Below are 25,434 nucleotides of genomic sequence, written 5' to 3' on the forward strand. Positions count from 1 at the left end.
CAGATGAAGCTTCTGATTCTGCTACATCGATATGTTACATAATGTCATTTAGATTTGTTTGCTTACGTGTTCTTTAATATTATAACACAGGTTTTTTGTTAGGTTTGCTTAGTCTCTATTCTTTACTTTGTAATATCACCTTTGTTTAATACTAGCACACTGATATTATTTCAAATTCCACTCTGTGATATTACTTCTGTTTTTGCCAAGACTGTTGGCCAAGACCATGGTAGCTGTGCACACATACACCTTTTAAATGCTATGCCATGCTGTCATGCCCTGCCATAAAAATGGCATTTGAAACCAGTTAAATATAAACATAACCAATTCATTTCTGTGTATTTTGTAGGGAACTTATTATAACTTAAAATGAGATGAGATCTCATACATGTGGGGTTCAAACTTTACAGTCATTTCAAAAATTTAAATCAAAAAAGCAACAACACAAAACACTTTTTGTGGGAGATTTTGGAATGAAGTTGAAACAAACAAAAAAAATCTGGATCTTTATATTTAGAAGATAATAAAAACATCTGTGTAATTTCGTTAAGAGCTTGATGCAATTTGTTGTGAGTGTTAGATGCCCTTGCAGATTCATTACTTGTAAGATAGGGAAATATAATACACTGTGGACATTGGGTAAATTGTGTAATTTTACAAAACGTGTGTGTGATTTTTTTTTTTTTTTAGGGCTTGATCTCCGATTTGAACATAGTGGGAACACCAAGGGCAGCTGAACGCAAATGTGAGGAAGCTGACGATGACGATGAGGACTATGTAAGAAATATATTGCATTTTGAAATTCTCCTTGATATAGAATATATACTCCAGTTTCAAATCAGTGCATACCATAAACATGAGAAGGGTCTTGCTGCACACTCCCAGAAACAGGCCCTGTTAGTGTATTCAATCCGATCTACCTCTTCCTAGATACACACGCTGATGCAAATTAATCATTATCAAAGGGTTTAGGAAAATTTCTTTGAGGATTTAAATGTATTCAGCCACGAGAACAATGAGTATTAATGGTGAATGACAATCCCAACTCCAGCTCATCCCAAAGGTATTGGATGGAGCTCCATCAGTCCAGAGAACACAGTCCCAGTGCTCCACAGCTAATGCTCTGAGGTTTTACTGCCAACATTTGGCAGTGGATTCACTGACTGTAGGCTCACGTAGCTGCTTCAGAACATCCCATTCTATTGGCAAGGCATATTTTGTTTTATGAAGCTGTATGTAGCAGTTGTAAATCTGTGTTATTATTGAAAGTTCTTTAAAGTAGCTCGGTGCACTAATTGGAAAGGTGTGTCTTCCACCTATTTGTTGTAAAGTGTAGTGTTAAATTGTTCTAATCACTTGATCTCCATGTTAATATACACCAAATATGATTAAGAAAGTTTTCAAATTATATATCATTGTGTGTAACAATGTGTGTATAGTTATTTTAGAGTTATTTTTTTAAAGAATAATTTAATAGTATTATTTGGCACAAATTGGTCATTGCTTCAATCTTTAATTCATCTGTAAGTAACAATTTAAAAATGTATACACTTACATGTTTGTTTCTGCAAATAGATTAGTTTCCACATTAATTTGTGGGAATTAAAAAATGTTTCTTCAGCTTTTGTTACTTAATTATAATATTAATAAACACCTTTTTAGCTGTAAATGGGCATTAGTGATAAGCTAATACAGCAAATACAACACCCTTCCTAACGAGCTTTAAAGGAAGAGTAGGTCATATTTTAGCTTAAAATTACAGCTTCAAAACCATTGTGATTCTCCACTGACCTGTAATACCAACAACAGATCGCTACTCCAGATTCAGCACTACAGAAACTGCACTATATATAACTATAGGAGTGTGCTGGAAAACAACCCCCCTCCAAATCCCACACTCCCACACTTGATTTCAAGACAGTGCTGTAAAAACATTAATGATTCTCTGCAACTGTAGGAGGAGCCCGGGAGCAAAATACCAAAACTTTCCTAGAGTTCCTTTAAAGATATTTATTTGTAACTTCCACCACATGTAAACACCGCAGATGATCACAGGTTTATCTTGCTGGAGGTGCAATAGAGGTGCCTGCCACTGAAGGTTACCATTATTCATCAATGTTGCATAAGTAATAGAGCAAATTTGAGCAACGTTAATGACATTCAAACTTCTCCATATCTTATCTGTTATATGACATGCAGGCAAACAGGGACGTAGATGAAGTTCATGAATTATGCATATATTTAAATTTTGAGCTAGGGTAAGAAGAGCATTTATGTAAATTACAACAGATTAAAAAATAATAATTAAAACAACTTTTTTAGACAGTAGTTTAAATTTGTAGATGGATTGTTGTTGTAAAACACTGTCTGCTTATAATTACTGCAGTGTGTCTAATGGCTTCTATTGTGCTAGTTATGCTCAAGATGCTAAAAGCCTATTAGAGCCAGCTTAAAGTGTTTTGTATTATTACTAAAATACAAGGCCTATATTCTCTCATCTTTCCACATGTCTTTGACTCCAGAATTCAGGAGACTATGGGAGTGGTGTGGAGCCAGACCTAGAAAGAAATACAGTAAGTAAACAAAATATTGTCCTATTTTAAATGACTTCCTTATACTCTTACATCAAGATGCAAAACGCTACTCAGTGTGAAACAGGATGCTAACAGCTGACCTAATATTCCAGCTGTAATCAGAAAGTAATTTTAACTGTGCATTTTTTTTATAGGGGGTTCCCTCTGTGTTTCAGCCTCTGCCTCAAATTCCTTTTTCCACATCTGGCAAATCTCTGCTGGACACAGATGAGAAGCAAGAGGAAGGTGAGGTTATTTAGAAATAATTTTCACAGTTTTTACTTTTCCCTTCTCTACACAATTGATCCTTTCTTGTTTACGCTGTGGCCCCCAAACTTTGTCTGCCACCCCATTGAAACAAAACTGCAAATACTTATAGAAAAACAAAAATAAAGCGATTGTGTTTAACTAGGGTGACCAGATCTGAGATGCAGAAAAAGAGGACACGTCTCGGAGGGGGGCTTAGCTGAACCAATGTGTGCTTTTAGGTTCTTTACACCTTTATTTTCTACACAAAACATGGGAATTTCTTTTTTAATTCATCCGAGAACTTACATTTACGTTCGGTGTTGTGCCGAATTCAGCACCCCCGCCGCGAGATGCATCCCCGGCATATTTAGTCCTAAGGGAGGTTAATCGGCGTTTTATGACAAAACGGGCAAAATATCATGTTATAATAATACTAAAATAAATCGCCTTTTCCCCAGTAGAAACACTCTAGATGTTGAGATGTAAAAAAGAAAAGGTCGCTTGTAAATAATAAAATGATATAATCTACATGCACCGCTGCTTTTTCTGAAGTCAGCTTCGACTTATTCTAAAACAAACGTGTACGTTCATTTTCTGACCACAATGAAACTCCTACACGTCCTGTCGCAATTTTTATGGAATATTTAAACACTGGAAATAAATAGGAATATAGGACAAAAGCAGCGAATTGTAAATAAAATTACCACTTCATTACTGAACTTGCTAAAATGTTATATCCATGAAAATGTACACATGCTGCCACTGCCTGAACATTACTGCAATATTAATAGTTGAATTAGAAAGAAATGTACCCAATTTTAATTCTGGCTACATTTCTGTTATAACCATGAAACTTATACAGGTATTTTACATTGATCCTATAGGTGTACTGACAAAAACAAACCATATTTGTGTGTACAGAAAGAGAGTTATGATGGGGTGCTTTTTAAGGCAGTCCACCTGCCTGAAAAGGCACCCCTTCTTAATTCTGGCTACACTGCATAGAGACTACATGTGTCCAGCAATGCAAATAGGGGTGCTCTTCTTTCTAACATCTCATGTTTTTTTGGTTAAATCTAGTTGAATCTTTTAAAGTTAGTTTATTTGCAAATGTAAGGTATGTATATATGTATACAGTATTGTGTTCATTTTCAGATAAAAGTACTTTAAGATAATTTAAAAAATGTTTGATTGTTATAATAGTTTTAATATTTGTTTTTTATTTATTAACATGCTTTTGTATATATTGTCATTAAAATAATTGCCATAGTAATATATTATTATGCTACAAGTTTGCTTGAACTTGTTTCTAGATTCTAATGTTTATTTGCATGTGCAGTTTAAATAATACATTTTCTTTCACAATATATTGTTTTTATATTATAAAATAAATGTGTGGTTGTATTTTTCAAAAAATATCTTATTTGAATCAAGTGCTTATTTCTTTCTACTTTAAAACACACAGCATTTTTAAGAGGGGGTGCCTTTTCAGGCAGATGGACTGCCTTAAAGAGCATCCCCCTGTAACTGTCTTTCTGTACACACAAATATGGTTTGTTTTTGTCAGTACACCTATAGGATCAATGTAAAATATCTGTATAAGTTTCATTATTATGACAGTAATGTAGCCAGAATTAAGAAGGGGTGCCTTTTCAGGCAGGTGGACTGCCTTAAAAAGCACCCCATCATAACTCTCTTTCTGTACACACAAATATGGTTTGTTTTTGTCAGTACACCTATAGGATCAATGTAAAATACCTGTATAAGTTTCATGGTTATAACAGAAATGTAGCCAGAATTAAAATTGGGTACATTTCTTTCTAATTCAACTATTAATATTGCAGTAATGTTCAGGCAGTGGCAGCATGTGTACATTTTCATGGATATAACATTTTAGCAAGTTCAGTAATGAAGTGGTAATTTTATTTACAATTCGCTGCTTTTGTCCTATATTCCTATTTATTTCCAGTGTTTAAATATTCCATAAAAATTGCGACAGGACGTGTAGGAGTTTCATTGTGGTCAGAAAATGAACGTACACGTTTGTTTTAGAATAAGTCGAAGCTGACTTCAGAAAAAGCAGTGGTGCCTGTAGATTATATCATTTTATTATTTACAAGCGACCTTTTCTTTTTTACATCTCAACATCTAGAGTGTTTCTACTGGGGAAAAGGCGATTTATTTTAGTATTATTATAACATGATATTTTGCCCGTCCGCGTGGGTTTCCTCCGGGTGCTCCGGTTTCCTCCCACAGTCCAAAAACACACGTTGCAGGTGGATTGGCGACTCAAAAGTGTCCGTAGGTGTGAGTGTGTGAGTGAATGTGTGTGTGTCTGTGTTGCCCTGTGAAGGACTGGCGTCCCCTCCAGGGTGTATTCCCGCCTTGCGCCCAATGATTCCAGGTAGGCTCTGGACCCCCCGCGACCCTAAAATTGGATAAGCGGTTACAGATAATGGATGGATGGATGGATGGATATTTTGCCCGTTTTGTCATAAAACGCCGATTAACCTCCCTTAGGACTAAATATGCCGGGGATGCATCTCGCGGCGGGGGTGCTGAATTCGGCACAACACCTGTTTAGCTGCTCGAGATGAGGGTAGGTACATGAGCTTTGCCTGACGTAAACAAGGACTACTGACGTGCAGACTGACCAATTAAATGTTTACAGAGAAGGTTATCGACCAATAACGGGAGCTCAACAGTCAGACCGTCCAATCCGAAAATTTTAGGCTACTTCACCACGCCCCCTTCTCACTCAAGCGAACCAATCGGAGTAGGGGAGGGCGGGACCAGTTTGTGAACGAAACGCTTCTCGAAGTTCTATGTAAGCTCTAGAAAAACAAAATCCCGGACGTTTGTGAAATTCCGGCCGGACATTTTTTAAGTCTAAAAAAGAGGACATGTCCGGGTAAAAGAGGACGCCTGGTCACCCTAGCTTAACAGTCATTGTAAAACAAATTTGCTCCTAAATATATAGAACAGCTTCCTGAGAGAAAAAGCCTAAAACCTGCACATTTGCTCTGCAAAAATGACACACTTAATTCCCTCATCTCTTCAGCGACTGATATGAGTTTGCTGTGAGATATGTCTCATCATATTTTCTTGATTTCCCTTTGGAAGTTGTGGCTTGAGAAAACTCATCTGCTGCACGTTTAGCTAGATAGCTCTCACAAACCTGTCCCTTTTTTGCCAGCAGTGCTCAAACGTGCACAGCTCATTTGCCTTGCAACAGCTCCACTTTGGGAACTACTGTGTTAAAGGATCAATCTGCCGCACAAATTTTTTTCCCACAAAAATTCTATGAAACAGACATTTTACTGACACAAATCCAGTTTAACACAACGAATTGGAGATTTTTGAGCAGTAGTGATTTTTGACCTGTGTGAGGAAAATTAGTATATACAGGCAACTGTTGCCCTCTTGTGGACAGTGGCTGTATTTGTGCCTCATCGCTTGTACGCCCCTCCCCCCCACAGGCGGACTCACTAAACTTAATTCATAGCAAACAAAAAAGATCCAACACAAACAGTTTACTACTGTAATTGATTTGGGAAAAAACACAAGTTATTAATTTAAATATGAATGAATAAAGTATGAAAAAAAATTACTTGAAGACATGTTGCACAAAGCCAAAATGTTCAACTATTAAACGCAATTGCTTGTTGTGCGCAAGTGTGTGTGTGTGTGTTTTAAATGAAGTATTGTTTTAGCATATCTAAATGTGTGGACTAATTTTTTTAATGTCAGTAACATACACAGAAAAAAAGACCATTAATAAGACCATTAAAATTCGAATATCATTATGTTTAGGACCAAACTCAAAGAAGTCCATACCTGCCTTACAGGGTCCAAAAGGTCAGTTTAGCTGTTTTACACAGGTGGCCTGGCTCTTTTGCTGAATGTCTTGCTGTGGTGTAGAGGTAGCTGTGGTGAAGGGTTTACCAGGAAGTGCATGTTGGGTACAACCTTGACTGTTGCTTCTCTTGGTGCTTATTGTTTTGTTTTGTTTTTGTGTTTATTAGAAATCTTGCACTTCAGAACAGTAATGCAGTATTACTGATGAAGGTGTTGGAATCCGCTACCCACTATAGCACTTAATATCTTTTTATCTGTATGTGTGTTTTGCCTTACTAATGTCTGAATGTCTAAAATAGAATATGATGATCTTAGCTTTAACTTGGGGTAAGTAACAAGCTCAGAATTTTACAGATGCTTAGCTTTTCCACATGATTTTCATACTAAGGAAGAATACCATTGCAGTGTCAATATTGATGTGTAATTGAAGTGTAAAATGAGTATTTTTTATACTGAAGAACATCCAAATGATAACATCACTGTTTCCAGGTGCCAAAGGAATGAAGGGAGATAAAGGGGATGAAGGAGCCACGGGCCCAGCGGGGCCAAAGGGTGAATCTGGACATCTAGATATGTCTGGTTTGTCTAAAGATGCAATCCATGGACTGAAGGTAAATTATAAGTTTAGTTTATGGAGTTATTATTAAATTAATAATTAATAAGTTAGCTTAATTAAACCACATTGAAACCGGAAGGTGATTTCCACTGAATATTTGCTTGAGAAAATTTTGTTCCCTCATTAAACACATTCACTACATGGCCAAAAGTGTATGGACAGCTGCTTAATCAAGGGAGTATGAGAGGTTTGTTTTTAACCAACCCCCTAACTTTTTACTGCACAAACAGTCCCTACTCATTTGACAAGGTCTTACGCAGGTTTCTGAACATTGCTGTAAGGATTTGATGATATTCAGCCACAGTGAGGTCTTGAGCATTCTGACCTTATGCTTATGTGCGTCTGCTTCAGGCTGTGTTGTGTATGTTGTGCCTTTATTCAAGCTAGGTGGGCACAGATGAAAATATTCTGAGTGTGTGCACCTAAAAGTAGCTCAGTTCAGTATTTATAAGTGGTGTACACATATATTGGACATCAGACCATCCAGTTACTGATGCTTTTTATTATTATTGCCTTATGTGTTTATTGTATTATGTCTCTCACTTTTTTCAGGGTGAAAAAGGAGAGAAAGGGATCAAGGTAAATTATAAATGTCAATGTCTATTGTCAAAGATTTTAGATGAGACTGTAGACAAAGAGGTTATTTGTTTCCTTCTTTCCTGGTGATGTGTTGATTAACCCAACCATCCCCACAGGGTAGTTCTGGCTCAGGTTATCCAGGTTCTAAAGGGGACCGTGGACCTCCAGGTCTGCCCGGACCACCAGGTCCTCAGGGTCCACCTGCACAGATCAGCAAAACTGAGGACGGAAAATTGATTGAGAAGGTGGTGGGACCCAGGGGGCCAAGTGGGAAGCCAGGCCCTCCAGGACCACAAGGACCTCCCGGACCAGAGGGGGACACCGTGAGTCAACTATATATATTTTTTTTCTTAAAAAAATAAAACAAACAAATATTAAAATGAGATTCGATCATCTGTCCTCCATATAATTAGAAATGGGACTGGACTTTCTTTATGATACACATATAAAATAGTGTAACATTCTTTATAATATGCAATTTATAAAGCAAAAGAAGCTTTTTTTCTTTCTAATTGTATGCAAATGTTTGAATATCTCTGGGGTTTTTTCAGTTTTGGAGTGCACATGATACACACCTTTTCTAGGGAAACTATAAAATTTACCATCATTTTTGTATGACCTGTAATTATCAAATAGTCACCTGTCCTGATGGTTATTCAGACATTTTGTTAAAGCATCATTCAGAGAACTCTGGACAGGAACGGTTGCTTTTGTTCTAGAAGAACCTTTGATGTATAAACATACATTTTTCCTATTGTTTTATTTGGCAGGGTGAACCAGGAGAAGATGGCAAATTGGTAGGTATTTTATATTCAGCATATTTCCACTATATTAACAGTACACCAGCAACTGTATATTGATTAATCAACTGTGCTTTAGGGTCCTGAAGGACCTCCAGGTCATCCAGGTGATCCTGGAAACCCTGGAACTAAAGGCGAGAAGGTAACTATTCATGAGAATATTAAATCTGCCCTGAACTCTACGTACTACATACAATCTGCATAATCATGTATAAATGGCATAATATGCAGTAAGTTTTGCCACTCATTGCTCTGCAGGGAGAAAAGGGTGAGGGGATTCCAGGGCCCAGAGGTTTACCTGGACTTCCAGGACCACCTGGCCCTTCAAGCTTAGACCAGACAGTAAGTAATACTGTAAAAGTTGTCGTATTATTCATTTTTCTGAGCATGGGTGGCTTTGAATTTCCTCTATGTGCTCTTAGGGCATCCCTCTTCAAGCCTTCTCCGGACCTCACTTTCATGAAGGCAGTTACCCATGATACACTGCTATCATTTCTCTGATGTTTTTGACATAAATGTGTCATGAAATTGCTTGAAGAATAGTTAGAATTTCTTTTTAAAATTCTCTATTAAAATTATCTTTTTTTGTATAATGCGTCTGTGTCATTTTAGGGACAGACAAATTGACTTTCAGTTTTATAAAATAAATATAGAGCATAAAATAAAAGGCTCCTGTTTCACAGAAATGCCTCCACACATGGATATGTTTGGGAGTTATTTGATTTTTAGCAATGGTCTCAACAATTGTACATGCATGGTGCTGAAACACAGTAAATTATATTTAAGCAGTAGTGATGTATAGTGTGTCTCAGTTCGCATTGAAAGCTTGCACCTCTTCATCAACTTCAACAATATACAAGAAAGAAATTATGGCTCTGAGCAAGAATAAGGCAATAGTGCTTCATAACATGATGAAGAATCTGAGAAAATGGCTGCTTCTTTAATGGAAAAAAATACAAAGCAATTTTTATTCATTCATTCATTCATTATCTGTAACCCTTATCCAGTTCAGGGTCGCGGTGGGTCCAGAGCCTACCTGGAATCATTGGGCGCAAGGCGGGAATACACCCTGGAGGGGGCGCCAGTCCTTCACAGTGCAGTACAGACACACACATTCAATCACACTTTTATTTTTGGACTGTGGGAGGAAGCTGGAGCTCCCAGAGGAAACCCACGAGGACACGGGGAGAACAAACCAACTCCTCACAGTCACCCGCAGCGGGAATCGAACCCACAACCTCCAGGCCCCTGGAGCTGTGTGACTGTGACACTACCTGCTGCACCACCGTGCCGCCCCAATCTTTATTCATGTTAACTTTAATATATAAAAGACCTAACATGAGTGTTTTCTTATTTTTCTAGACTTTTGTCGACATGGAGGGTTCTGGTTTCCACGACATGGACAAGTTGCGTGTATGTGTGCCAAAATCCAAATCGAACCCTAATAGTTACAGTAAATTAATTTTATTTACAGAAAAAATACATAAACTTCAGTGTCGAATCTGTTCTGTTTCCTCAGGGCCGACTTGGTCTTCCAGGTCCACCAGGACCTCCAGGACCTCCAGGGCCCCCAGGGCCTGTCGTAGGAGGAACTGGGGAATTAGTAGGATTTGGACCCCAAGGGCCTCCTGGACTGGACGGGGCCCCAGGACTGCCAGTATGTCAATTGTGCTTTTATCACTTGTGTGTAAAATTTGTTCTCTATGATTTTATATAAACGTTTTGTTGTTGTACTGAAGAATGTATATTTCTTCATGTATATATTTTTTATTTGGTTTATTTGTTAGTCTGGCACAACAGCATTTTACGTTCACTTAGCACTAGAACTCATTCATTTCGTTCATTATCTGTAACTGCTTATCCAGTTCAGGTTCAAGGTGGGTCCAGAGCCTACCTGGAATCATTGGGCGCAAGGCGGGAATACACCCTGGAGGGGGCGTCAGTCCTTCACAGGGCAATACACACACACACATTCAATCACACATCCACACACTCAAACCTATGGTCACTTTTGAGTCGCCAATCCACCTACCAACGTGTGTTTTTGGACTGTGGGAGGAAACCGGAGCACCCAGAGAAAACCCACGCAGACACAGGGACACTCCTCACAGACAGTCACCCAGTGACTGCTGTGACACTACCTGCTGCGCCCCCGTGCCGCCCTCAGCTAGAACTATTTCGCTTAAATAAGCAACTCTTTTAACTTTAATTTCAATTTACTTATTTTTATAAACCACAGGTCAAGTCCATTTTAGACCACAGAAGTGTGTATCTGAAAAAGTGACTATTTCCTCCTTTTTTTAGGGGTCACCAGGTCAACCTGGAACCCCTGGTCTACCAGGGCCACCAGGACCCCCTGGCCAGAAGGTATTATTTTTATGTGATAAAGTGTGTTTGTATATGGTTTTAATCTCAGTGTTTATCTTATATGTTACGTGTTTCTCTTATATTTGTGTCTTGTAGGGTGACTGTGGTGAACTTGGGCTTCCAGGGACTGCTGGGGAGAAGGTAATAGACACGGCTCTTTAAAAGCAGATGAACATTTTGAACGTATCAACTGTATATTACTGGTATTGTATCCAGTCCATATTTAGGATTTCAGTTAACTTAAATAGTATTTAACATTAAATTATAGCGCTTTTCCACTGCATGGAACCTACACAACTCTACTTGACTTGGCACAGCTCTTTTGCTTTTCCACTCGCGAAATCTGGTAACTGGTCCCTGGAACCAGGTACTTTTTCAGTCCCTGTTCGCACTGGGTTCCAAACGTGCCTAGTAAGTGTAAACCCTGCAGAGTACTGACTGGCCATAGAGACATGTCAATCACCACAAAATGCGGAGCTCATTCAAACCCAGCACAAACTCGCTGCTTGTAAAATCTCTTAAGTTACAGCAGTTTTCACTTTTATTTTTATCTCACAACGGCAGCTCGTAACATTACCTCGAGGTGTTTTGGAGAAGTTTAAACGCTCCTTTGGCTGATGGCCAACGAAAAGCAAAAGCTGAACATGTGAGGAGGAAAACTGATCTGTGAGAACTTGGGCACAGAGCCATATTCAGTCCCGAACAAACCAGCAACACATGAATACACGATGAGTAAACAGCACCAAAATTTGCAACGTCTCCGGCTCCATTTGGTGGGGGAGCTGTGCTAGCGGAAAAGCAACAAGCTTTAAGTGTTCCGAGCCGAGTCGAGTCGTGTAGAGCCAGAACCATGCAGTGGAAAAGCACCAATAGGCTATATGGTGTGAGTGAATGTTCTAGGTGGGTATTCCCATTTCTGCATGGCAAAGAGAATTAAGGAAAAAAGTTCAATACTATTATTGGGAAAATGTTTTGATCAGATTATGTGTTTTTTTAATTTCTAAATTGATTTTCTTTATTTAGTTTGTTCCAATATGTTAAACCTGGCAAATAGTTAGAAAGTATGCACAAAATTGGCAGAAAATCCCATATTTAAGTTTTGTTTTTCTCTGTGGAGTATGGGTTAAATTAAACAAAACATGTCAATTGGCAAAGTGTCCTGGATCTCCCCCTTGTGGAGAATTTTCAGTCTGCCAGACATGAGCAATGAGCGAGTGAGAGAGCAAGTCATTTATTAACTAGTGCTGAGCAAGGAAAAAAAATATTCAATGCATCCCTGATTTAATTTTTTCCTTCATTTAAAATTCAGTATGATGGCTTTTTTCACATAAGGTCTTCTTCTCCCTTCAGTACAAATTTGGTCAATATGAAAAATGCTGCTAACTGAAGCTCTGCTGCAGGTGTTTATCTTGTATTGGGATGCCATGTTTTTCCATTATGCTTTTCTCCTTCTAGCAAGACTCTTCTACTTCCTTTTTTTTCTCCTGGTTCTATAACCCCTGGGGAACTAACAAGGTATCTGTTGCTACAAATGTCTTTTAAATTACTGCATCTTGCTTTGTCTGATCAGCACATTAATGAAAACTAACTTTACTATGCCACCATAGAGCACAAATGATTTAATGCTGAATACAACAAAATGTATTAGTGCTGCACAAAATACCCCAAACCTAGGTTTAGAGGCTATGCATTATTTTCAGAAAATCCTAAACGTTACCTTGGGGAAAAAAATCACTGTGATGACTGTTATATCAAAACCTCCTATCTCCATTTGTTTTTAATTTAATTGATAGATAAAAAATGGAATAAAAATTTGTATAAAATGAAAGTTTCACAGTTTGAATTATTGCAGAATTTTATTTGAATAAATATAACAAACTACTCTCCACATTTGTCTTAAAAGTTTACATTTTTGGAGAATGAAGGTTTTGTTATGGCTTACTTATGAAAATGTCATATGAAAATATGAGCACACTTTGTAATGCTTTTTTTGTTATATTCAAAGTGAAAAGAAATAAATAACCTCTTGATTAACCCACTCCACTGTACATTTTAACATATGATTACTTCTGATTTAAAAATATAAATGTGCCTTGATTAAAAGCTATGAATCAATTTATATATATGTATTTATATATATATAGAATTTGTTCTATATTCAACTAACAAATTAATAGAAATTGTGTTCCCTGTACATGATAAATGTTTCTTATTTTCACTTACAAAATCAACAAAAACTGGTATTTGAACACAACTGTACATACTACTGCATACCGTATGGTGAGATAACCCTACATGTTTTAACAGGAATATCTTCATTCCTGTTATTAACCTAAAGATTTTTATAGAGAATTCCATGATTCCCAAGACAGTGTTTGCTTAACACTATGTTAATTATAATTCCAAAAGTAATGAAGATCAACATTCAATTCAGCAAAATCATCATCTCAGAACATAGTTTCCCTCCCAAGTTCTGAAATACATTTATACTGCACCGTTTAGTGTTTTCTTCCCTCTACTCAGCACACACAAGCTCATAACCAACCTGATGTTTAGCTATAATCCAGAGTTGAGTGTTAAGGAGCAGGAAAGCACTAAATTGTATAGTTTAGTATGTTACTTCAACTCTGTCTCAACTATTGCCTCAAATTCTTACAATATAACTGATTTACTACAAGTTTCAAAAAACGATATGAAGGAATTATGCAGGAGATCAGGAAGATATTTTCAAATATATTCCACTGAAAAGAAAACAATTAAGCAAAAGAAGATAATCAGTGGATATTAGTAATCGTTCACTTAAACCCACAAAATTTGCTCTAAAAGTAGACAGCCACCATAGACTTGAATGGTTTGAGAGACAGAGCAGGACCGGAGTCAGTGACCACTGCTTTAAGTGTTTAAATGTTCTCCTGTGTTCTCCCTGTAGGGTACACAGGGCACTGAAGGGGATGCAGGTGATCCTGGACTGGTGGGCCGGGCTGGGCTGCCTGGACCAGTGGGCCCTATTGGACCACAGGGGCCTCCAGGACTCCCTGGACCTCCTGGACCACCTGGACCAGTCATCAAAACAGGCAGTGTGAGTACTGTATGCTGACCTTTGAAAAAGATTTCCAATGAAGGCTTTAGTACTTTTGTACTCTCCGTTAAATTTTGATTTATTTGTAAGTTTTCTTTTTCTTAAAGACTGTTAGCACATGTTGGAAGTTGATTGACCACAAGGTGGTTTCAGCAGATTAAAGTTTTGAGTGTTGTTGAAAGGTCATCCGAGAAATATGATTAATGTGCTTTTTGCCAAGGACTAAAAAGACAAAACAGTACATGAATGAGACGGTAAGTCGGTTTGCACTGAGTAATGTATTTTATAACATTTAATCTGTATTTTATTACAAAGCTAGTTAACATTATAAACAACAATGGCAGCTGTCATTGAGCCTTTTAGCTTTAATATGAAATGTGAAATTGTGCTTTATGGTAATTGTAAAACATTACAATTAAATTTGACCTCTACATTTAATGCATTTGTGGCAGTGAACATGCACACACACAGTTTCAGTACTTTATTTGGATTTAACATATAAAATAAAATATCTTATAAAACCCAAATAATGGTACAGAGTCATTACACAGTTCATGATTTAATTCACAATATACATTTCTCATGGGTACAAATGACACACACACACACTAGTAATTAGGAGCAGGGAACACACGCACTCGGACTCAGCAGGCAACTACCCTTGGCATTTTGGAGGTTAGGAGATTGCTCAAGGGCACTCGGATGGAAACACTTGCTTCATGCTTGTTGTAATCAACAGGAATGGTGGAGCTACTCATTAATGAGTCCTTTTTCTTGACACTTTGATTTCTGTTCTGAGGTTTTTTTGTTTAGCTATGGTCTTAATCTTTTGATCAGCTGATGAACAGCCACTTTCACTTAAATTGTTGTTTGCAATTAATTGCCTGCTCAGAATCTTTTTTTTCTCTTTCTCTTTCTCTCTACTTAGAAACTTCTTAAGGTCCAATTAAATTTCTTGCAATTGTTTAACTGGTTTTAAGATTTTGATCAGGAGTGGGCTTGATTACATTACCAGGTGTCCTCAGACTTCTGATGAGCAGTCTATGTGTGGCATGTTTCATTTGTGAGGTGTTTTATAACTTAATTGTGTGTGTAGAAAGAAGAGGAGGCCGAACTTTCTCTGCAGTATATTCCAGGAGTAATGGGGCCACCAGGTCCACAGGTAACTTCTGTCAGATATGTCCATATGTCAAATGATATGTCCACAGATCATTTAGTTTTGTTTTAAGAAGTGTTTTTTTAACAAGCGAAATGATATGCCACTGCAATTGCACTATTCAATTTTTTTCCATTTTATTTTTAATTTAGTTTTTTTGTAATGAAGATTTCATAGTTGTTCTATGCTTGTGTAAAGTAAACTACTAAATGTATTACAAACAATAATATAATATATAATACATAATATAATATAGATATAATATTTAGGATCTGTTCCTGAAAAACATTCTCTTTTGTTTTTCTTTCAAGGGACCACAAGGTATTCCTGGATTACCGGTGAGATGCCACACCTGCTTAAGATTCTGAATACAGCTAAAATATGTCTAAGAGCTTTACCTACAATCATAAGTCTAAACCTCTCTAACATCCTTCAATATTCAGGGCATATCGGGTTTGCCTGGGATCCCAGGGCAGAAAGGCAGCGAAGGTCCCAGGGGACGGGATGGAATTTCTGGACTTGATGGTTTCCCTGGACAAGAGGTGGGGTCACACTGGACAGATTTTGTAGACTGAAAATAACTGACTCTTTGTTTGTTATCCCCTACTCAGAAGGTGTTTCACATCTATGTGGAGAATCTCTAAAAATTGCTAGGGGACTAAATGGCAAAATCACAAATCACTCTGGAGAAACTAGGTGTATGACCAGACGGGACTAAAATCACCAGAGTAATTTGGGTTGAAATCTTTAATCAGCAGTGAAAACCTCTGTTATTCCATCTGTAAATATCTTAGGAGAGGAGGGGAAATATAGCTAATGCAGGCACCACAAAAAAGACATAAAATGACCCTAGAAGCCCATGTAAATTTAATATGAGTTCCTTAAATCTCATCTTAACCATTTCTTACAGGGTCCAAAGGGTGACATAGGCCACAAAGGGGACAAAGTAAGTGATACATTATGCCCTGTTGTAATAAGTGTTTGGAGGGATTTGTGATGTCTGATGTGTAATTATGCTTTTAGGGTGAACCTGGACAATTTGGCGGCCCCCCGGGTCCCCCAGGACCTCCTGGCCCTCCAGGAACAGTGGTCTATGTATCAAGCACTGTAAGTCTGCTTGATTACAACAAATGCTCTCGTACATGTAAAAATTAAGCTATTATTTAATGCTCCAGAGTATTGAATTAAAGGGAATCTTACAGACTCTTTGTTTCAGGATGGTAAAGTACACGGCGTACCTGATCAAAAGGTAAGAATCAACTATGTATTTCCTTTTCATATACATTGTGACATTCTTTCAGTTTTGTTCCGTTTTTTATGGCAAGGCTACATTGTATCATTTATAAAGGATGTGTATGATTTGTTTTGTAGGGCGAGTGTTGTATTCCTGGACATCCAGGATTCCCTGTAAGTTCTAATTTGAACTGAATTTATATACTTGGCTGCCTTATATGGCCAAAAGTTTGTAGAAACATGCTTATCCACCGATTCTTCTAAACATCAAATGCATTTATCAGGTGTTTGCCTGATAATTATATAATTATATGCACATGAATTATATATAGGGCGATAGATATGGAGAGGAACAGAAACATATAACATCCTGTATATTATATATGATTATACCAAATGTGCTTCTTTACTTGTGTTGTTACCTATAATGAAATTTTTACAATTCTTGTGCTTTGCCAGGGTCCAATGGGCCCGAAAGGTGACAGAGGGCCACCAGGGCTGCCAGGACCATCCAGTAAGGTATTACTTTAATTTCATGTAACGCCTGAGGTCATCTCGTTCCAGTTTATAATCTGTGAATAGAAATCACATTTCTAATAAACACTTCATATTAACTACAGTTTGTTTTAATTCTGGAAATTACACTCCCTTTGCAAATTTCCATTTAGGGTGAGAAGGGTGAACCTGGTCTGATCACAGGTCCAGATGGGTCCGTCTACCTCAGTGGAAGGGCTGGAGAACCGGTGAAATTCCTTGAGTCTTACACTGAGTATTTATACATAAAACAGTATAAGTGTTAACTTATAATTTATAGTAGAATATCAGTAGTGACTTTATTCTCTAATCTTTTTCAAGGGTGAACCAGGACTTCCAGGGCCAGTGGGGCCAACAGTGAGTTGTGTTATTGTTTCTAAGAAAACTACACAAAGGGGAAATATTTTTAGTAATTAATAAATTCATATATAAAAATATAGATTTAAAGAAATGATAGAAACCTAAATCAATGTCTTGGCTGAAATACTAGCCAAACGATCCTGAATATACCTCTAGTATTTCTCATGAAATAAATGGTATGAACATGGAGTCCACACCAGCTTTGCTGCAGCAACAGCTTTTTCTGTTCTAGGAATGCTTTACACGAGATGTGATGGCATTTAACCTTGATACCATTATTGGGGTCATGTATTGATGTGAGATGATCAGTTTGGAATCACAAATGCCACTCCAACTTTTCTGCAGGTCCACTGCTCCAAATCCCAAGGCTGGGTGGATTAATACCACCTTCATGGGCAGCTGCTACAAAATGTCCTATTTAATATGAAATTTTTAAATGGAGATTATAAAAGATGTGCATGTACAACTGCACACTTTTCAACTATAGATGCACAATGTAGTAGCTGAAGTCGTAAATTCTGAATGATGACCACAAAAAAAAAAAAATATATATATATATATATATATATATATATATATATATATATATATATTATATATAAATTATATTATTATATTATGGTAAACTGTGCTATATATATTACATTTTTACATAGAAAATACACCACCACAAATGTTTTTATTGTTTTTTTAGGGTCCACAAGGCCCTTCAGGGACCAAAGGAGAAATAGGACTACCAGGACGGCCAGTGAGTACTTGGCACATGCATCCTGAAATGTTATTTAGAATAGGTGAAGGATAAGTAATTGTAATGGCCTTTTTTTTCCCCAAGTGACAACATTTTACCTGCTGTTTTACCTCCTGTTTTTGACTCCAGGGACGTTCAGGTGTACATGGGAGAAAAGGGGAAAAGGGAGATTCTGGAAGTTTAGGAACAGGTGGATATGGATACCCTTATCCGGTAAGGGATAAATTACTACAATAAGAGTTCTGACTAACACTCTTAACTGATTTTGGTTTTATATCAACTATGATTTTATTGATTAATTTCAGGGACCTCCTGGACCACCAGGCCCACCTGGACCTCCAGGTCAAGTGATTGTGGATAGGGTAAGTATGACATATTGATTTTCTGCACTTCATGGCCAAAATTCTGTGGTCACCTCATGTTGGAACCATTTTAGAACATTAGTGAGGTTATGTATTGATGCTGAATGAGTAGTTTCCCACTCCAAAACCCAATGCAAATCATCTCAAAGGTATTCTCCAGAGACTAAAATTTCACAGCCCTGTGCTTGGGAGGCTTTATACCACTCTAGCCCACAGTAAGGAAGGTGATTGAACTTTTATTTTTCCATTATGTTTTAATGCATCTCATGACTTTTTAGGGGGGTGACAGTTCAAGATTACACACTGGTAAGTCTGACTCTTATTCATGATCAAATAAGGTTCTGCAGGTTATAAAAGCAGTAAACTATGGGAGGATATTAGATATAGTGATTTTACACTAGTTAAGTAGAGTCCTTAGACACCAAACCTATGCAAACTGTCTCAAAACCTAGTGAGCTGTCTACATAGAAAGCATTTTACATGTGCACTCCCAAAACATAGGCTGTCCCACTTTTTACACACATTAAATATGCTTCCTACTGAGACGCCTTAATCTGGCCAAACTTTAAGGTAGCACCGAACCATTTCTTAAAACTGAGGAGACACTAGCAACTGACGCGCTCTTTAAATATAGTGCCTCAATTTTATGCCTCACAAGGACACATCAATGCTGCCTACTTAAATGGCTCCCTATGTAGTCAGTGCCTTCTTAAGCAGCTCACTACATTTTGGGACAGACCTAATATATTTTGGTATGTTGTATAAATGCAGTATGAATACTTCATTTTTTCTTTCTTTGTAGCCAAAGGAGAAAAGGGAGAACGAGGAGCTCCAGGCATTCCAGGTTTACCAGGTACTCATTTCCAAGTAGTAAAAAAAGCAAATACATTTTTAGTGGTAGGTAGTTCACCTAGTTTATATCCTTTATTAACAGTCCAGATGTAATCTGAATGAGTGAGTATTTTCCTGAAGTTGCGTTCTCTTATGTATTTTGATACAGGTCTTACAGGAAACTTTGACATTTATGCATTGAAGGTAAAAGAATCCCAAAACACTAAAATTCACTTATATATATACTGCTAGATAATGATAAGTTGTTTGCTATTGTAGAATGAACTGAGCGGTGAACAAGGCATTAAGGGTCAGAAGGGAGAGCCAGGAGGCGGCTACTATGACCCCCACTATGGACGAGGACAGGGACAACCTGGAAGCCCAGGACCTCCGGTAAGAGCTCATATACTGGGTTACCAGTTTACTGGTTACAGGAAAAAAAATGTACTTTCCATTGCATGCACAGCTGAAGACCTGTGTTCACAATGGGTGCAATTTACAATAGTTTAATTCACTAATAAGGGGTGTCTACAAACTGTGGTTGTGAGGGGTTGTACTGTACCACAAGCCACCAGCAGGAGAACTAGTCAGCGCAGGGGATGAAGAGGTGTAGTTAGGTCCTAAAACTTAAATTCCCAGAATTCCTTAGCGTGATCAGTGCCAACCAGTTACAGCTGTGTGGTAATCTATTAAAAACCAGCCTGAAGCCCCACTCTTTGTCACACTTTTGTAGAGGGGTGACTGGAAAAGGTGGGCATTCAGCTATCTGTATAAAAAAAAAATAATAATAATAATAATAATAAGTAAAAAGACAAAAAAAACTGAAATTAAAGAAAGGAGAAAAGGGATGAGCCTTTGGATATTTTGAACTGCCATTTATTTTATTTCAGAAAATCTTTTGTTTGTTCACATCAAGAGTGGTGTTTCCTTTGTTATTTTTCCCGCCTTTTTTCTTAAACCTCTTTACAGGTAACTTTCCACCCACATCCCCACTCTCTCTGCTGAGTACAGGGTTGGGGTTTAAATCCTATCTGACACATACTTCACCACAGTTGCATAAGCACAACATGGGTCACTAAACACTGGTTCTTTTCTGACCACCCGTAACTGTTTTACTTAGAATTGCAGCTGAAACTCGCACTTCAAGTATTACACCTTTTATTTGTTCTTGTCCATTCATAAGGACAAGGCAGTAGGGTGCTGTGATTCTTTCACATGATCTCTCATTAGTGCCATGTATAAGCAATTGCACTCTCAAATGTGCAAAAAAAAAGACACTTTTGTGAAAGCTACTACACATGACCCAAATTCAGTCCCTTGACATTTTATATATAAACCACAGTATAGCTTAACTTACAGATATTAATTCGACATTTATTCATTCATTCTTTCACTGTCTTTAACTGCTTATCCAGTTCAGGGTTGTGCTGAGTCCAGAGCCTACCTGGAATCATTGGGCGCAAGGCAGGAATACACCCTGGAGGGGGCACCAGTCCTTCACAGGGCAACGCACGCACTCACACACACCTACGGACACTTTTGAGTCGCCAATCCACCTACCAACGTGTGTTTTTGGACTGTGGGAGGAAACCGGAGGAAACCCACACAGACACAGGGAGAACACACCAAACTCCTCACAGACAGTCACCCGGAGCAGGACTTGAACCCACGGCCTCCAGGTCCCTGGATCTGTGTGACTGCGACACTACCTGCTGCACCACCATGCCACCCTCATCTTCATAATTAAACAGAAAAAAATGGAATCTACTGACTCTTGCAAGCTGAATACATCAGGGGTTTGGGGAGAGGCAGACTTGTTAAGAGAGAGAAAGCCCAGGAGAGTGCTCAAAGCAGAGTTACAATGGGAAAAAAAGGATACAAAACACAGGCATGGTAAATAATATTTAATGAGGCATATGAAGGCAAAATAAGTGTAGTGTAAAACTGGGCAAAATAAGCCAAGACTGCTGAGGGTTAAACAGTTGTGTTGTTGTTGTTGCACCCTTTGACAATGTTATGAAAGTGTACTCAGGCTGAGGGCAAGAATTGGGACTGGATCACAGTGTACCAAACGTGCAACATTAAATACGATCAACCTGTTATTGTTTCATGAGCCATTTTATCATCTTTCTGCATAATGAATTTGATGGAATTCATGTTCAAATGTGTTGTTACCATTGCATAGAAAGACAAACACTTCAATGATATGTGCATCTAACAAAACTTGGTACAGCATTTCATAAACTGTCAAGCAAATACTTTTAAATAATACTTTTCTATGTAACACTTAACTGCTCTGCTAAACAGGGTCCTAGAGGAGACTCTATCGTCGGACCTCCAGGCCCTCCAGGACCCCCTGGACTTCCAGGAATTGGCTTCCCAGGTAGACCAGGAAATCCTGGTATACCAGGACCTCCAGGGCCAACAGGATCTGCTTTACCAGGTGTATACAGGCCCTCACAAAGTAAGACACATAAAGATTTCTGATAGTTTTCTATTGAAAACTGTATTATCAGAACTTCCATGTCATACCAATTCATATTTACTGTTTAGCCGTCAGTATCCCTGGACCACCAGGACCTCCAGGTCCTCCTGGAATCCCAGGACATTCATCCGGGGTACATTTTATCTGTCTTTACCACTTGAATTTCCCACTATTTTATATGATATGATTTGTCTTATTATGTCAGTCTTCTGTACTTTAATCTCATTTTCATTACTTCAGGTCATGGTTATGAGGTCTTTTGACACAATGGCCGCAACCACACGACAGCATCCAGAAGGCACTTTGGTCTACATAATAGACAACACAGACTTCTATGTCAGAGTCCGGGACGGTGTGCGAAAAATAATGGTACGAAATACAACCACAATTGTATTAAAATCAGCAGAAATAAATCTGATAAATCTAATTTTCTTATTTTTTGTCTTATTGCAGCTGGGAGAATATACACCTTTTCCGAAACACGTGGTATGTGTAATTCTTGCACATATTGACATGACATTTATAGAATACCATGGCTAGGGTGACCAGACACCCTGCATTTTCTGAGACTTATTGTTCCATTCCTTTTTGTTTAGTACAATTATATAATCTTCGAATTTTAGACTGATGTCTTAAAGTTATGATGAGGAAGAGCATTTGGGAAAGCATGTGTCTACTAGGAATAGATTAGGTCTCAATTATTCATAGCAGTTTCAATATATGCCCAAAAGAGGTCAGCCATATTAGATATGGAATATCTGGTCACCCTAATACATTAATATCACTGCACAAATATTTCTGTAGCACAGCAAGAATATCTTTCATTTTTCTTTATTTTAATGTAGGATGTAGCAGCAGTGGAGCCCCCTCCTGTGGTGCCGTACTCTCCAGAGTCTCATGGTTTAGAGCATTCTTCCAGAGTTCCTGTCCAGCCTGAAGTGCTTCAGCCAGCCCAGCCTGATCCTGGACTCCAACCTCCATATGATCCACGCTACGCTACTGACCCGAGATACTCCCCACCCACTGATCCACGATACTCTGACCCCCGATACTCAGACCCTAGATACTCTGCTACAGTAGACACACGTTATCAGCCACAACCAGACCCCAGACAACAGCCCCTCCATCCTGACACCAAACGACAGCATTACGTAGGGTCAGAGTACTATGTTACACCACGGAGACCTGTCCCACAACAACCACAACGTCCTGCACACGTACACTCCTCCGGCCCTGCGGTGAGTACCCACATATCTTTATTGTTTTAGAATTCTTAGTGGTGTAACTGTTGGTCTAATTATCTGGAAAACTGTCGACTGTCACAATCCTAATTTTGTCTGTGTGGCCTCAAATTATGACAAATTCATAACTGAGCAGAACTCCAGCCAAAGAGGCTACTATTAACTACCATAACAGAACAGGGTAATTAGTGTGTTTCTCCAAGCCTGCTGAGCTGCCCAGTGGCTTTGAATTTGTGGCAATTTACAAAGAAGTAGTGGTTGGCTTCATATGTATATGGACAAGTTGAAGCCTTCACCCTCACAGCCTGAAAGCATCATGTGTTTGGTGAAGACCTAGCTCTAGTGGGTGGAATTGGAACTGACAATTTCAATATAATCTGCATACAGGTGTTGTTGACATACTAGAGATAAATAATCTCTGTAAATAAAAGCTTGTTAAATATATTGAATTATGAGAATATCAAGATAGTTCAACTTTAAATTTTTATACTTATTTTAAGTGAACTTTTTTTTCTTGCAATTGGGTATGTTGTAATTACAGTAAAATAATTTCACCTCAGGAAATCAGGATTCCAACTCATTTCACCTCAGGTTTACAATAAGTAAACATGTGAACAAGTTAGTTTAATAATCAAATGACTCTCTGATTGGTTCATGTTCTTTTACATTTTCTTTAACTGGCAAAAGTACAATTTAAATATTTCCAGTGTTTCCACAGATCATTTTATTTTGTAAATACAAACTAATGTCGAACTTGACACTTGCAACACATTAAAAAAACATTTGGGTCAGTGGCACAGTTTGCCACTCTGTTACGTCTCGCTTCTATTTACTTTTCAGTCGTTAGGGAACTGAGGATACTGTGTGTTGAAGTTTTGCAAGTGGCATTTTTGCACATTCTTGCTTGATAAACACTTCAGCTGCACACTGTTGTGTGATTCTCTTCTCCATGCTCCACCATGGAGGAGTCGGATCAGAACTGCACATGCACTCTGTGTCTACAAAGCCACACTGGTGCAGAATAAGCAGTGTCTTGCTGGACTTTGACGTCCCATGAGAAAAATACTGCTTTTAACTGTTACATTTCTTCATACATAACTGTTAAATAACTTCATATATGCTGTGGACACTGAACTTTTTGCTGATACCAGTCTGGTTCATTTTGTCCTTGGCATTGGGGAACTTAGCATTTGTTTGGCATTGATTTATGATTTTCTCCTTCTGTAATAGTGTAAGGTTACATTTCTTGATGTAGGACAGGCTGTTTTAAGTAACAATGGTTTTCCAAAATATTCCCAAGATGTGGCCACATGTATCAGAGTTGCATGAAAGTTTCTCATGTTGTGCTTTTAAGAGTTTCTCCAATATTTGGAGATTTGGAGGTTTCTAACATTTCCCTACATGGAATGAGACTTTTTTGGAATTTCCTCAGTCTTTTCACAGTATTATGCACGGTAGGTGGTACAGTTCTCTCAGGAAGTTTGGCTTAGGACAGTGAGCAATAACCCATTGTTGCTTGCAAATACTGAGCCTTTGGTGAATACTCCCTTTATATATTTACAATATCCAATACAATGTTTTCTTCTCACTCTTAATTTGCTCTGTTCCAACTAATTTTCTGTGTGAGTCGCATTCTGAATTTGTTACATTTAGAAAATATATATAATCTAATCAAACAATATATTCAAAGTAATTTCCAGAAATTGTGTAATAAACAGTTCTATAAAGCACCCACTCCTTTGCAAATTGATAATTAAGTATAATATCCATTGATCTTTCTGTGGCAGTGAACACACATACACCATCCGTGACCTGTGGAACATTTGGTTATAGGTACCTTGCTCAGGGCACATCAGCCATAGATTGATGCTGAAGGACAGCACTGTTCCTTCACTCCCCTTGCCCCCAATTTTCCTGCCAGTCATGGGAACAGAACCATTTAAGCCACAGCTGCCCCATTATGCTAAATGATAATAATTATACTAACATTAATTAAGGATCTATTAATTATTTGTGTTATGACTTGTTTTTGTCTTTGTTTCTCAGTTGCACTTAATTGCACTCGACACACCTCAAGATGGTGACATGCAGGGTATTAGAGGAGTGGACCATCAGTGCTTCCTCCAGGCTCAGGCTATTGGCCTCAGGGGTACATTCAGAGCTTTCCTTTCATCACGACTCCAGGATCTCTACAGTATCGTCCGCAGGAGCGACCGGGACCGCATTCCTATTGTTAACTTGAAGGTGAGTAGTATTTATCACCACAATTACATTGGACTTGCATACACTGAACAATACTAAAGGCTGCACTGTTCAGAGGTGTGTAGATACGTCTTCTGAGTGGCTTTCTCCTTTTTAAGGTG

At 38.1% G+C, this 25,434-nt stretch overlaps 1 protein-coding gene across 1 annotated transcript in view; it reads left to right on the forward strand.

Annotated features, from left to right (window-relative positions):
* The window catches only part of col18a1b (collagen type XVIII alpha 1 chain b), a 52,113-nt gene that overhangs the window by 23,858 nt on the left and 2,821 nt on the right, over positions 1-25,434 (forward strand). The window contains exons 3-40 of the mRNA XM_066663283.1: positions 691-777; positions 2,523-2,573; positions 2,729-2,819; positions 7,170-7,291; positions 7,849-7,875; positions 7,992-8,198; positions 8,646-8,672; positions 8,755-8,817; positions 8,934-9,017; positions 10,038-10,088; positions 10,195-10,332; positions 10,980-11,042; positions 11,139-11,183; positions 12,498-12,557; positions 13,972-14,121; positions 15,218-15,283; positions 15,589-15,615; positions 15,721-15,819; positions 16,188-16,223; positions 16,301-16,384; positions 16,494-16,526; positions 16,649-16,684; positions 16,970-17,029; positions 17,179-17,253; positions 17,366-17,401; positions 18,099-18,152; positions 18,282-18,365; positions 18,458-18,514; positions 18,793-18,820; positions 19,317-19,367; positions 19,515-19,549; positions 19,625-19,738; positions 21,653-21,809; positions 21,899-21,963; positions 22,071-22,199; positions 22,284-22,316; positions 22,676-23,068; positions 25,118-25,315. Of these exons, the coding sequence (XP_066519380.1) occupies positions 691-777; positions 2,523-2,573; positions 2,729-2,819; positions 7,170-7,291; positions 7,849-7,875; positions 7,992-8,198; positions 8,646-8,672; positions 8,755-8,817; positions 8,934-9,017; positions 10,038-10,088; positions 10,195-10,332; positions 10,980-11,042; positions 11,139-11,183; positions 12,498-12,557; positions 13,972-14,121; positions 15,218-15,283; positions 15,589-15,615; positions 15,721-15,819; positions 16,188-16,223; positions 16,301-16,384; positions 16,494-16,526; positions 16,649-16,684; positions 16,970-17,029; positions 17,179-17,253; positions 17,366-17,401; positions 18,099-18,152; positions 18,282-18,365; positions 18,458-18,514; positions 18,793-18,820; positions 19,317-19,367; positions 19,515-19,549; positions 19,625-19,738; positions 21,653-21,809; positions 21,899-21,963; positions 22,071-22,199; positions 22,284-22,316; positions 22,676-23,068; positions 25,118-25,315 (3,216 nt within the window). The remainder of the gene's footprint in view (positions 1-690; positions 778-2,522; positions 2,574-2,728; positions 2,820-7,169; positions 7,292-7,848; positions 7,876-7,991; positions 8,199-8,645; positions 8,673-8,754; positions 8,818-8,933; positions 9,018-10,037; positions 10,089-10,194; positions 10,333-10,979; positions 11,043-11,138; positions 11,184-12,497; positions 12,558-13,971; positions 14,122-15,217; positions 15,284-15,588; positions 15,616-15,720; positions 15,820-16,187; positions 16,224-16,300; positions 16,385-16,493; positions 16,527-16,648; positions 16,685-16,969; positions 17,030-17,178; positions 17,254-17,365; positions 17,402-18,098; positions 18,153-18,281; positions 18,366-18,457; positions 18,515-18,792; positions 18,821-19,316; positions 19,368-19,514; positions 19,550-19,624; positions 19,739-21,652; positions 21,810-21,898; positions 21,964-22,070; positions 22,200-22,283; positions 22,317-22,675; positions 23,069-25,117; positions 25,316-25,434) is intronic.

The sequence above is a fragment of the Hoplias malabaricus genome, chromosome 3 (assembly GCF_029633855.1).
Source record: "Hoplias malabaricus isolate fHopMal1 chromosome 3, fHopMal1.hap1, whole genome shotgun sequence".
Lineage (NCBI taxonomy): Eukaryota > Metazoa > Chordata > Actinopteri > Characiformes > Erythrinidae > Hoplias > Hoplias malabaricus.